Source organism: Caretta caretta, chromosome 14 (genome assembly GCF_965140235.1).
Source record: "Caretta caretta isolate rCarCar2 chromosome 14, rCarCar1.hap1, whole genome shotgun sequence".
In the NCBI taxonomy this organism is placed as follows: Eukaryota; Metazoa; Chordata; order Testudines; family Cheloniidae; genus Caretta; species Caretta caretta.
In genome coordinates, this window is record NC_134219.1 from 37,653,697 (window position 1) to 37,668,089 (window position 14,393).

Sequence of the window (14,393 nt, forward strand, 5' to 3'; positions counted from 1 at the left end):
TGAGGTCTAAGCGAGTCAGTAAACTGCGCCAGCGCGCCTTTAAACGTCCAAATGCACATTCTACCACCATTCTGCACTTGCTCAGCCTGTAGTTAAACAGCTCCTGACTACTGTCCAGGCTGCCTGTGTACGGCTTCATGAGCCATGGCATTAAGGGGTAGGCTGGGTCCCCAAGGATAACTATAGGCATTTCAACATCCCCAACAGCTATTTTCTGGTCTGGGAATAAAGTCCCTTCCTGCAGCTTTTGAAACAGACCAGAGTTCCTGAATGTGCGAGCGTCATGTACCTTTCCCGGCCATCCCACCTTGATGTTGGTGAAACGTCCCTTGTGATCCACCAGAGCTTGCAGCACTATTGAAAAGTATCCCTTGCGGTTTATGTACTCGCTGACTTGGTGCTCCAGTGCCAAGATAGGGATATGGGTTCTGTCTATGGCCCCACCACAGTTAGGGAATCCCATTGCAGCAAAGCCATCCACTCTGACCTGCACATTTCCCAGGGTCACTAACCTTGATATCAGCAGATCTATGATTGCGTGGGCTACTTGCATCACAGCAGCCCCCACGGTAGATTTGCCCACTCCAAATTGATTCCCAACTGACCGGTAGCTGTCTGGTGTTGCAAGCTTCCACAGGGCTATCGCCACTCGCTTCTCAACTGTGAGGGCTGCTCTCATCTTGGTATTCATGCGCCTCAGGGCAGGGGAAAGCAAGTCACAAAGTTCCATGAAAGTGCCCTTACGCATGCGAAAGTTTCGCAGCCACTGGGAATCGTCCAAGACCTGCAACACTATGCGGCCCACCAGTCTGTGCTTGTTTCCCAAGCCCAGAACTGGCTTTCCACAGCATGAACCTGCCCCATTAGCACCATGATGCATGCATTGGCAGGGCCCAAGCTTTCAGAAAAATCTGTGTCCATGTCCTGATCACTCACGTGACCGCGCTGACGTCACCTCCTCGCCCGGTATCGCTCTGCCAGGTTCTGGTGCTGCATATACTGCTGGATAATGCGTGTGGTGTTTAATGTGCTCCTAATTGCCAAAGTGAGCTGAGCGGCCTCCATGCTTGCCTTGGTATGGCATCTGCACAGAAAAAAGGCACGGAACGATTGTCTGCTGTTGCTCTGACGGAGGGAGGGGCGACTGACAACATGGCTTACAGGGTTGGCTTACAGGGAATTAAAATCAACAAAGGGGGTGGCTTTACATCAATGAGTATTTCAGGCAGGACTTCATGAGACTTTCAATAAGAAATGGTGCACCTAAGTAACTGTTCTTATTGGAACAAGCAGGTTGGTCTGGCCTCTGATTGATACATGGCTAGATTTACCTCGCTGCACCTTCTCTGTGAGTAAAAAGAAAAGGAGTACTTGTGGCACCTTAGAGACGAACCAATTGATTTCAGCATAAGCTTTCGTGAGCTACAGCTCACTTCATCGGATGCATACTGTGGAAGTGAGCGGTAGCTCACGAAAGCTTATGCTCAAATAAATTGGTTAATCTCTAAGATGCCACAAGTACTCCTTTTCTTTTTGCAAATATAGACTAACACGGCTGTTACTCTGAAACTTCTCTGTGAGTGACTGCAGTGTGACCTAGAGGAATGAGTCCCCTAGATGGGGGAGAGGGGGAAGCAAATGAGTACAAAACAAATCTGGTCTATTTCTTGTTTTGATCCACTCCATCTATCTTTTACATCTTTGGCTGGCAGCAGACAGTGCAGAAGGACTGCAAGCCATCCACATCTCATGGCTGCTTGGCAGAAGATGGTGCAGTAGGACTGCTAGCCATCCATATCGCCTGCCTGCTCACCATAAGATGGTTCAATAGGACTGACTGCAGGACTAAAGAGAATGACCTGGTCAAGTCACTCCAAATTTAGTCCCTGCGCCCATGTTTGCCCAGGCACTCCTGGCCGACAGGAGCACCTCGGACATGACGATGACGGCTACCAATTGTACGGTAGCGTCTGCTGTCACAAGGCAATGGGTTGCTGCTACTGTGTAGCAATGCAGTACCACGTCTGCCAGCACCCAGGAGACATACGGTGACGGTTACCTGAGCGGGCTCCATGCTTGCCGTGGTATGGCGTCTGCACAGGTAACTCAAGAAAAAAGGTGCGAAACGATTGTCTGCTGCTGCTTTCACGGAGGGAGGGAGGGAACGGGAGCCTGACGATATGTACCCAGAACCACCCGCGACAATGTTTTAGCCCCATCAGGCATTGGGATCTCAACCCAGAATTCCAATGGGCAGCGGAGACTGCGGGAACTGTGGGATAGCTACCCACAGGTTACCTTCAGGTTACTGATGAATCTTCAGCATTGCGGGAGTTTTTAGAAGACATCTGTGGCTCCTGCAACAGGGTACAGCTAGCTTTCCAGCTATGGGGGGACTTTGATCAACTCCTCCAGGCCACAAGGGCCCTTATAAAGTAGGGTAGAGGGAAAGGAAGGCACGGTGCCACGGCCTACAGGCGGGCCCGCAGCTTCCGTGATGATTTACTCACTTACGGGATGGGTCACGGATTGTTGCACGACCCGCCAGGGGACGCGAACACCCCAGCCAACAAGGAACCCCCACCCCCCCAACCCTCCGCATGACGCTTCTCATTATCGCAACTTTAAAAACCAGGGGCTGTAAGATGGCTCTCCGCAGGTCCCAGGTGCTCTCTTACCTTCAGGAAGGGGGGGTACTCTGTGGTTTTCCTGCAGGAGACCCATACGGATCCGACCGCCAAGGACAGCTGGCGGCTGGAATGGGGGGAGGGGTCTACTTTAGCCACTTCACAATTCGACAAGCTGGAATGGCAACCCTGTTCTCCCCCGACCTATGGCCCGAGGTGCTAGGCGTCACTGACACCTTGCCGGGCCACCTGCTGCATCTTCGAGTCCATATGGAGGGGCTCGCGGTCAACCTCGTTAACATCTATGCCCCAACAACGAGCCTGAAGTGGCCGCAATTCTATCAGCAGGTCACCGACTTCCTCAGCACCCTAGATTCTCACGAGTGCCTAGTCCTGGGAGGGGACTTTAACACCACCCTCGAGGAACGGGACCGCTCAGGGGCCGAGCTGAGCCCGGCCGCCGCAACATTCTCTGAGGAATAGTCGAACATCACTCCCTAGTGGACGTCTGGCGTGACCACCACCCAGATGACACTTCCAATTTCACCTTTGTCCGGGTGGAGGCTCATCGGTCACACCACTCTTGGTTGGACCGTATTTATTTATCCCATTTCCATCTTTCACGAGCCCACTCCTCCAATATTCGGCTGCCCCCTTTCTCCGACCACCATCTAGCCACCATAACAGCCTCCCTCCATGCAGAGAGGCCAGGGCCGGCCTATTGGCACTTTAACAACAGCCTGTTGGAGGATGAGGGCTTCGTGACGTCCTTCCAGGAGTTCTGGCTGGCCTGGCGAGAGCAGCAGCGCGCCTTTCCCTTGGCGTAGGGACGGTGGGATCTAGGGAAGGTGCGCGCCAAGCTCTTCTGCCGTGACTACACCTGGGGCACCAGCCGACGGAGGAATGCAGTGATAGAGCAGTTGGAACGGGAGGTCTTAGAGATGGAGAGGCGTCTGGCTGCCAGCCCCGAGGACCCGTTCCTCTGTGGAGTGTGCCGGGAGAAGAGGGAGGAGCTCTGGGCCCTCGAGGACCATCAGGCCCGAGGTGCCCTTGTTCGATCTCACATCCGCCTCCTTCGGGAGATGGATCGTGGCTCCCTTTTCTTCTTCGCCCTGGAGAAAACAAGGGGAGCCAAGAAACACGTCATCTGCCTTCTACCAGAAGATGGCACCCCCCTCACGGATCCAGTGGAGATGTGTGGGAAGGCCCTTGACTTCTACACAAGCCTTTTCTCCCCAGATCCGACGGATCCTGGTGCTTGCAGGGTGCTCTGGGAGGAACTCTCCACGGTCAGCGTGGGCGACCGAGACCAACTCGAGCTGACTCTCACCCTGGCCGAGTTCTCGGAAGCCCTCCGTCGCATGCCCACCAATAAATCTCCAGGCATGGACGGGCTGACCGTGGAGTTCTACCGCGCGTTCTGGACATCCTTGGCCCAGACCTAGCCACTGTCTGGGCCGAGTCTTTGCAGGGTGGCGTCCTCCATCTTTCATGCAGGCGAGCGCTGCTCGCCTTGTTGCCGAAGAAGGGGGACCTTTGCGATTTATGAAATTGGCATCCCTTCTCGCTCCTTAGCACAGACTACAAAATCATAGCGAAAGCAATCTCGCTGCAGCTAGGGTCCGTGCTGGCGGACGTGATCCACCCAGACCAGACCTACAGTGTCCTGGGCCGCAGCATTTTTGACAACCTATTTCTAGTCCGAGACCTTTTGGAACTCGGGCGTAGAGACGGTCTGTCGTTCAATAGAGTGGACCATGGGTACTTCCTGGGCACTCTGCAGGCGTTTGGATTCGGACCTCAGTTTGTGAGTTTTCTCCGGGTGCTGTACGCTTCCGCGGAGTGTCTCGTTAGGCTCAACTGGACCCTGACCGAACCGGTCAGTTTCGGGCGAGGAGTATGGCGGGGGTGCCCCCTCTCGGGCCAGCTGTAAGCTCTGGCAATCGAGCCCTTCCTCTGTCTCCTCCAAAGGAGGTTGACAGGGTTGGTGCTGCAGGAGCCGGACATGCAGCTGGTCCTGTCGACGTACGCCAATGACGTGCTCCTCATGGTCCAGGACCCGGGCGACTTGGCGCGCGTGGAGGCTTGCCAGGGCATCTTTTCGGCAGCCTCCTCCGCCCGAGTCAACGGGGTCAAGTGCTCTGGCTTGGCGGTGGGGGACTGGCGGCAGGTGAGCTCCCTCCCACCCGCGCTTCAGACCATCTGGTGGAGCGTGGGGCCACTGCTCTACGTAGGCGTTTACCTTTCCGCCACGCACCCTTCCCCACCGGAGAACTGGCAAAATTTAGAGGGTGGGGTTACAGAGCGGATCTGGAAATGGATGAGGCTACTCTGATGTCTCTCCCTCCGAGGGAGAGCACTGGTGCTTAACCAACTAGTCCTGTCCACGCTCTGGTACCAGCTCAAAACCCTGGTCCCGGCCCCGGTTTTCCTGACCAACCTCTGGACATCGATTCTAGAGTTCTTTTGGTCAGGAATGCACTGGGCCCCTGTTGGGGTTCTTCATCTAGCCCTGAAGGAAGGAGGGCAGGGCCTGAAGTGTCTGCACACTCAGGTCCGTGTCTTCCGCCTCCAGGCCCTGCAGAGGCTCCTTTATAGTGCAGGTAGTTCGACATAGAGCATACTGGCGCACGCCTTCCTCCGCCACTTCCAAGGGCTCCGATACGACCGGCAGCTCTTTTATCTCTGTCCGAGAGGTTTTCCGCGAGACCTCTCAGGGCTGCCAGTCTTCTACCACGACCTCCTCCGGACCTGGAAACTGTTTTCAACAACCAGGTCCATGGCGGCCACCGTGGGAGCAGATCTCCTTGCGGAGCCCCTGCTACACAACCCCCAGCTCCCTGTGCAGGTGGCGGAGTCCCGCTCGGTGCGCCAGAGTTTGGTCCTGGCGGAAGTCATGAGAGTCGGATACCTCCTGGGGAGACTGGCTGGATCCCCTGACGCTCGCTCGGCGCATGGGGCTCTCCAGACCTGGTACCCCCCGGCGCGTACTTCAGGAGGTGAAGGCCGCCTTGACGCCTGCTGCTCGGGCTTATCTCAACCGAGTCCTGCGCGAGGGCGCACCCCGCCCATCCTCTACCCCAGGCCCACCGGACCTTTCAATTGGGCCCCTGCCCCGTAGATCCCAACAAACCCCTCGCCCTTTCACTGTGAGCCGGCTGCATGAACTGCAGCCGGTCAGCTTCCAAATCGCACCATGGAAACATCTATATACACTCACGCTTCACACCCTTCACACCCACACCCTGGTGTCCTGCCCCGATACAAAGTGGGGGGACGTCCTGCCACCTTTGGAGGGTGAGCAGCCCCGGTGGGCCAGCCTGTATTCCACCTTGGTCCCGAGGCCCGTTGGCGACATTAGTTGGCGGCTCCTTCACTGAGCTGTGAGCACGTGTGTGTTTTTGACCCGGTTCACCCCCATCCCGGATACTTGCCCTTTTTGCAACGTGAGGGAAACCCTGGCACACGTATATTTAGAACGTGCCAGGCTGCAGCCCCTTTTCCGGCTCCTCACGAATATTTTATTATGCTTTTGGCTACACTTTTCCCCTCACCTTTTTATCTACACACTCCCCACCCGTGGCCCCACAAAGTCGCGGGATCTCCTGGTTAACCTCCTCCTAGCCCGAGATAAAACAGCCATCTATAAAACAAGAGAGAGGAGGTTGGCCAATGAAGTGTCCTGCAACTGTAGGGCCATTTTACGATCCTCAGTACATTCACGTATCCGGGCGTCCACTGACTCCCTTGACACCTTTGAGGAGTGCTGGGTGTTGTCTGAGGTTCTCTGCTCGGTGACCCCGTCCGGTTCCCTCCGTCTGACCCTTTGATTGAGGAGAAGACTGAGAGACCCCAGCCACAGCTGTTGCCACTGTGGATACCATCATCACTAGGAGGGGTCCTATCACACGTGGGTGTACGTCCCCCTACCCTCAAACTGCCCACCCCACAGCCGTGCCCATCTTGTCGGGCACTATCAGGAGAGGAATAATAGGTGACACTGGGCATGGCACTAGGTAACACGAGGGGGTGGAAGGAGTGTTGAGGAAGACCCCCCGCTCTAGGCCACCAGGTAACTCAGGAGGGTGGAAGACCACGAGTGTTGAGGAAGCCCCCCTGCTCTGGGCCCAGGATAGCCTGAACACTTCTCCCTCCTGAAGGCTGCTGTGTTATACCTTGCGTTTGCTTTTGTTTTGTTGCATAGCTTTGCTTTATCCTTTTTGGTGATTCTTTGTAAGTGTTATGCAAATAAAACTCTTTCCTGCTCAAAAAAAAAAAAAATTACTCTCCTATAGCCATCTGGCCCGACCCTGTCACAATATAGATAGATAGATATAGATATGCATTAAGCACCAATAACATGAAGCACAAATATTATAACAGTGATATAGCCTAAACTGGCCTATACCATAATCCTGTTCACCTACAGTAAGTATCCCATAACATCTTGCATTTGCTGAAGTAAGCATTTGGCAGAAGCAGATAGGAAACTTGTCAAAATCAAGATACATTTGCTTTATGTCTTCCTACAAGCTATGGAAGTACCTTCGCAGATCAGTACCTGGAATGCTACTATCTGAAACAAAGATAAGGAAGGAACAGAACAACATGTTAGGGAACTGGAATGAACTGAGGGTTGGATTTTAGTAATGGGTAAAGAAAAGTAGCCATACTTGAACAAAAAAACTTCAGAAACAGACTTCAAAGAGAAACTGCAGAGCTAAAATTCATTGGCAAATTTAACACCATTAATTTGGGCTTGAATAGGGACTGGGAGTGGCTGGCTCACTACAAAAGCAGCTTTGCCTCTCCTGGAATTAACACCTCCTCATCAATTATTGGGAGTGAACTACATCCACCCTGATGGAATTGGCCCTGTCAGCACTGGTTCTCCACTTGTGAGGTAACTCCCTTCTCTTCATGTGTCAGTATCGAATGCCTGCATCTGTAATTTTCACTCCACGCATCTGAAGAAGTGGTTTTTTACCCATGAAAGCTTATGCCCAAATAAATGTTAGTCTTTAAGGTGCCACCAGACTCCTTGTTCTATAAAGAAATGTGTAACTTGTAAAATCATGGAAGTAATACCAGCTGAAATGTGTAATCTTGGGAGTACACCTTCTGCGTAAGGTGAATATAACATCGCTGCATGGGACTGCTCTTCTGAGACTGGTATTCTATAGAAACTTTTTCCTGTACCCTACTGATAAACAAGACTGACATCAGTTATTTGGTCTCTTGAATATATTTCATAAGAAACCAAAGTGTAGACAAAGAACTGACTACAATATCTATTTATCTATCTATCTTATGGCACCATACCCATAATGGTGGCATCCAAGTGTTTGTTTACTTGATAGTATTGGCTGACAATGTGTGTGCAGTGAATCAAAATGTACCATCATTTACTCATAAAAATTGAATCCTTCTAAATCTAGTTATAGCCCTGTCCACACCCCGGGTCTGTCTTGTCTATTTAGATTGTAAGCTCTTTGAGACTCTCTTATTCTGTGTTTGTACATTGTACAGCACAATGGGGCCAGGGCCAGATTACTGGATGATCCTATTACAGCCTGGCCATAATACAAAGGAATAATGACAGTAGTATTGCTTTGTCGATAGTCATAAAAGCTGCATTCTAGAGGGCATTTTAGAGAATTACTGCTGCCCCGTAGTGCCCATAATACAGTATAGCTGCCCCTTTCCCGTCCCTCACCCTCTACCAGGGTAGCCATTAAACAGTACAGCATCCCCTTTTTCACCAGTTGCCTTGTTAGCCATCCAATGGCTCTTACAGTGAATAAATGCCTGTTTCTCAAACCTTACCTTCTGCTTGTGGGGTCAGTATTTTGTGGCCAGTAGAAGGCACAGGAGGTTAACCAATGGGAATGAGGAGGCTTTACCCTCTCAGGTGCTGAAGGATGGTGTAGTGATAGGACCCTGGAGCATGATGTGGGACATCTGCATTCAATTTCCAGCTCAACCACAGATTTCCTGCGTGGATTTGGGCATATCCCGTAATCTGCCTTGTGCCTCTGCAATACGGGGATATTAATTCCCTACCTCCTGGGAGTAATTGTGAGGTGTCCTGTCATTTTATTTTTGTGATTCATTTTTTATTAATTTTCAAAAAGAAACAAACAAGAACAATTGTTTCAACCTGTACATGTTACCTAACACTGCATATGTTACAGGTGAGCTAAAAATGCAATTATGCAACTTTACAATTTGCCAGAGATTCAAGACTAGACAATACAAAATCAGACAAACATTGCAAGAGAGGGAGGGGGTAACAACAATTTAAAAAAGACACAAATTGGCAAAAAATGTAAGTTGGGAACAGGAGCAGGAAATAGGAGGGAGAAAGCAGAGAGGTCCTGTGGAATGGAAGTCAGGCATTATTTCAACACTCTTTATTCAAAAGTATCAAGAAACAGGGTCCATATTTCTTCAAATTGATATAATTTCTCCCCATATCGACAAACTCTTCTTTCTTGAGGTGTCCTATTGTTAATGACCGGGAGGTGCTCAGTTAACATGTTGGTGACAGCCGTGTCAATGGGGGCAGAGTGAATATAGCAGCCACAATGGTATTGGCAAGCTCCGTGCGGTTGGTGTCGCAGCAGTAGTGATTTATTATTTCTGTGGATTCACAGTAGAAAGGATCAATTCCATTGGGGCCACAGAAAGTTAACTGTAACATAAGAACTATTACTGTGGTCATAGCCAGAGGGAAACAGGGTTAAAACAATAAAATCCTATGCACATATTGTCTTATAGAAACACTGCCTTTCCTTGCCAGTTGAAGCAGGTTCCACTTAACCCAGGTACACCCCCAAGAACAATGAGGCAGATTTCCCCCTGCAGTCACGGCCTCTCGTACAGTCTGACACCCCAATCAGAATCTCTCCCCACTTATTCATAGATTCATAGATTCCAAGGCCAGAAAGGGTCCCTGGGATCATCTAGTCTGAACCGCTGTGTAACACAGGCTGTAAGGCTTCCCTGAATTAATTCCTGTTTGAACTAGAGCAGACCCTTGAGAAAAAAAATACCCAATCTAGATTTAAAAATTTCCACTGATGGGAAATCCACCATGACTCTTTGGTAAATTGTTCCAATGGCTAATTACCCTCACTGATAAAAACTGTGCCTTATTTCCAGTATTAATTGTCTAGCTTCAACTTCCAGCCATTGGATCTTGTTCTACCTTTCTCTGCTAGGTTGAAGAGCCCTCCATTATCACATTTCTGTTCCCCACATGGTTGCCTACAGATTATGATTAGTCCACCCCTTAACCTGCTCCTTGTTAAGCTGAACAGATAGACTCAAGGAGTTCAATCACGAATAGGCAGGTTTTCAAATCCTTTAATCATCCTCATGGCTCTTCGCTGAACCCTCTCCAGTTTTTCAACATCCTTCATGAATTGTGGGCACCACAACTGGACACAGAATTCCAGCAGTGGTCACACCAGGGCCAAATACAGAGGTAAAATAGCCTCTTTACTCTAGATTACCCTGTTTATATATCCAAGTATCACATTAACCCTTTGAGCCACAGGCTGGTTTTTTTTTTTATCGACTTCAAAGTCCCTTAGTTCAGGGTTCCTTCCCAAAGGTCCCCTGGGGGGTTGAGAAGGGCATCTGAATCTGACTACACTGGTTCATGCAGTATAGTAGCTAAAAGCTTGTCTCTCTCACTGACAGAAGTTGGTTCAATAAAAGATATTACCTCACCCATCTTGTCTCTCTAGTAAACTGGTTCATGCATTTCCCCCAAGGGACTTTTCCTAGGATAGTCCTTTTGAGCACCACACCATTGAGATCTGTCTACATCTACCACGGGTGGGGTTCCTGCAGAATATAACCCTTATCTACCTTTGAGCAAGCCACCCAAAGTGGCTGTAAGTATCAGCAGGACTTGAACCTGTAGAGTTATTAGGTAACTAATAGCTCCACGCAGCCACCTGCCAGCAGCTGCAGCTGATTTATTCCCTGCGGCCCACAATCTGCAGTGGTTGGGTGCCACAGTAAGCTTCACCTCGAGTGATCGGACTGACAGTGGTCTTGACTCCCATATGTGCCCATGGGGCGCACCAGGAAGTGTTCAGGGAACAACATGGATTCCAGCTATCTGCCACAATCGCCCTGCCTCTCTGTTGCTGTACGCACAGTACTGACCTCTGCTCTGACTTGGATTCTGACTCCTGATCGACCCCTGGAACCTTAGATTGGGACACCAATACCTGGTATTGAACTTCGGCCCAATTCCTGACTCTGTCTTTGACACTGACCCTCAGCTTGACTGGGACCCCAAGCTCCTGCCACTACTCCTGCCTACCTTTGTCCAGGATCCTGACAGTTTGTCTGGACCACCCCTAACACTTGTAGAAGGCTGTCCTTGTGGGACATGGAGGAAGTGGGTCGTCCTCTATCCAGCATGATCCAAGGGGCGCGAGGTACACCTGAATGGGTTGAGAGATGGAACTCCCCATGTTGCAAACAAAAGGGGGGCAGCTTTGACCAGCACTCCATGGAGTACTTGTGTTACTCTGAGAGCCTTTGGATGGACCTCAGGAAGGTGAACGCTATCCAGACCTGGGTGGCCCTCCTGGAACATCAAGGAGCTGCAGTGCTTCCCACTTTTTTTTTCTTTACCTAGGGGATTTTTTTTTTAACCCTTTACAGGTAAAGCAAGGAAAGAACAGCTACCAAGAGAGATTTTACAGCAAACTGGCTGGCTGGGTGTCCATCAAAGGAAGCTACTCCCTCCCACCCCCACCTTTATTTATCACATGGGCTGACAGAGGAGCTGCTGGCTGGCTGGCAGTGTGAGATGAAAGAGATAAGTGAACTGAAACCAGGCTAGACCATGAGGATAGGGGAAGCACTGAAGAAGAGTGGATGCAAGCAAGGAAAAAGAAAAGCGTAGATTCTCTGGAACCAGAAGAAGAATAGGAGGGCAGGAAAAGGAAATGGGGGGAAATGACCTAATAGTAAAATCCCTAGATAAGGACACAAAGATAGGGGATATCGACCTCCTGAGAATGGCAGAGTGGATCAAAAAAGTGCTGGAGATAAAGCAAGAACTAAGATACTGTGACATTATTTGGGGTACAATCTGCACAGAGGGACAGCTGAGTCCCCTCAATTTTCCAACGTGGGGTGTCTCTTACACTGCTTCGCTGTGAGAACAACCTCTTCGTTTGCCCAACCTCCCCACCTGCAAGGGCCCGGTGAGCCTGGTGCTGTGGCTTTGCTGGAGCTGGTCACAGCTGGGCTTAGCCCATGTAAGAGCGATGAAGCTGTTCCTGGTGAAGTGTCCAGAGGCCACTGCTGTGGCCTGGGTGTTTGCATCTGGTCTGTGTGAGCGTCGGGAAGGTGTTTTGTTTGCAAAGGGATATGATGCCAATAAGCACAATTTCAAGGGTGGCAGATTCCCCAGGCTTACATCCCCATCTCAGCTACATCAGGAGTTAGTATTTTTATTGTCCAAACATGAATTTTGATCAGAAATGGCTTTTTTATGGATATAAAAACTTGGTTAAAATGGTCTCCACTCTGCCTGTTGCGCAGTTAAAAACTCCGTGATGGGCCCATGGTTATGGCCATTCCCTCCCTGGTCCTTCCACTTAGATGGACCACACTGACCTGAGCTCCAGCTGGATTCTCCATCGTGTCCTTAGGGGCATAAGAAACGGTCTGCAGCAAGAAACATGAAGATGTCACCCATTGCGTTTTGTTTGTATGAGACTGTCTGAATTTGATTACAAGACTTAAGTATCTAGCACAGAGAAACAATGAACAGCGGATACACACAGGGATTTACTTTGATCGTTAGTGGACTTTGTGCCTTACACAGTGTCAGCTCTGTGCAGTTTCAGACGCTGTACACGCTCCTCACAGAGGGTGAATGTTAAGACAAGACTATGGAGAAAAATACCATCATTCTGCGTGTGTCAGTGGTGAACATGAGAGCGTGACAGAGCTGTCCGCAATCTCACTTTCCTCTCTGTTCTGTTACATGGAGACAGCGTGGGACTGCCAACACTGTCTCAGTGACTCCATACAGATCATCTCCATTTTTTTCACATTAGTGGTGAGATTTTCAATGGGGGATTTCAAATGAATTTCAGTGGAGGCTGATAGCCTGAGGTTTTCAAAGCTGCCTGGGTGATTTAGGCTAAGTTATAATCGAGGATTCTCTGCTTGTTTTTGTGAAAGCCACATATTTACTGACTGCTTTGCTCAAGGCTTCCTTGACATCTCTGTTTCTCAGGCTGTAGATGAGTGGGTTAACCAGGGGAGTCAGGACTGTGTAGCAAAGAGAGAGCACTTTGTTTAGGATGTTTAATGTGTCACGATTCGGTAGCACGTGGACAATCATGAGGGTTCCATAGTAAATCGTCACCACGATGAGGTGAGAGGAGCAGGTGGAAAAGGCCTTTTGCCTCCCAGTGGTGGAAGGGATTCTCAGGATGGTTGTGAGGATACACACGTAGGATGTCAGTGTAAGTAGGAATGGAGGCAGGGTGAATACACAGGCCAGTACGAAATCCAGCAGTATGCTCAGGTGTGTGTCACTGCAGGAAAGCTTTATCAATGGGATGAGATCACAATAGAAATGGTCAATTTCATTCGGGCCACAGAATATTAAATGAGACATGAATAATACAAAGATTGCAGTAGCCAAACAACCATTTAACCCTGACCCAGCAGCCAACTGGAGGCAAAACCTGGTATTCATAATAGTTGAATAGTGCAGGGGTTTACATATCGCTAAATACCAATCATAAGACATCGCTGCTAGGAGACAGCATTCTGTAGCCGCCAGAGCACAAAAGAAATACAGTTGTGTGATGCAGCCACTGAATGAGATGGTTCTGTCCCCAGTCAGGAGACTGGCCAGCATCCGGGGCAGGATGGTTGAGGTGTAGCAGGTCTCCAGGCAGGACAAGTTCCCCAGGAAGAAGTACATGGGGGTGTGAAGGTGCTCATCCGTCACAACTAGTGCAGTGATGAGCATGTTCCCAGTCACGGTTGCGATATAGATCACTAGGAACATGAGGAAGAGAAGAATTTTCAGATCAGGGAGATCCCCGAATCCCAGGAAGATGAATTCTGTGACAGCTGTTTGATTTTTCCAGTCTCTGTCTGCCATGGGTTGAGTCAAGGAACAAGAAAACAAACTGTGAAATTGAATTGGAAGAACATAAAGTTAAAAGTTAATCAAGTCTCATGAATTAATTACATAAATATTCAGAAACGCACCTTCCTCTCTTGGTTACAGGCTGAGTCTAAGTTTTAGACTAAATGTAGACTTTAGTCATTTATAAAACTTACTGAGTCTAAGTTTTAGACTAAATGTAGACTTCAGAGCTAAGTGCCAGGAGTTTCAGTCCGAGGACAGATCATTGGTATCAATGTAGACCTCCTTCTGCCATATCAGAGCAATGACTAATATAACAGGCCATTTCTCTGGTAGCCGAGTACTGATAAGACAGATCAGACCACTTCTTTATCTACTGTCATATCCCATCTAGTAACATACTAGAGCTTAACAATGATGCTTAAATGCTGTATTTCGCTTCTGGCAATGACCAGAGTCAAAATCAATAAATACATCAACCAATACTTTGGACTGAGATTTCCAGTGCAGTCTAGTACCCTTAGGCACGATCTTCTGTTAGAATTAATGGAAATTAGTCTAACCATATATTCTGGTCTATTCAGCATTTCAGTACCCTGTCGGAGAAGGAATAATTT

General features: G+C 49.5%; 1 protein-coding gene across 1 annotated transcript; it reads right to left on the reverse strand.

The window, feature by feature from the left end:
* Positions 1–12,805: 12,805 nt before the first annotated feature.
* On the reverse strand, positions 12,806–13,788 carry LOC125629708 (olfactory receptor 6N1-like). Its single transcript, XM_048835110.2, is given in 2 exon segments — positions 12,806–12,856; positions 12,859–13,788. Coding segments are annotated over 2 exon segments (981 nt in total).
* Between the last annotated feature and the right edge of the window lie 605 nt (positions 13,789–14,393).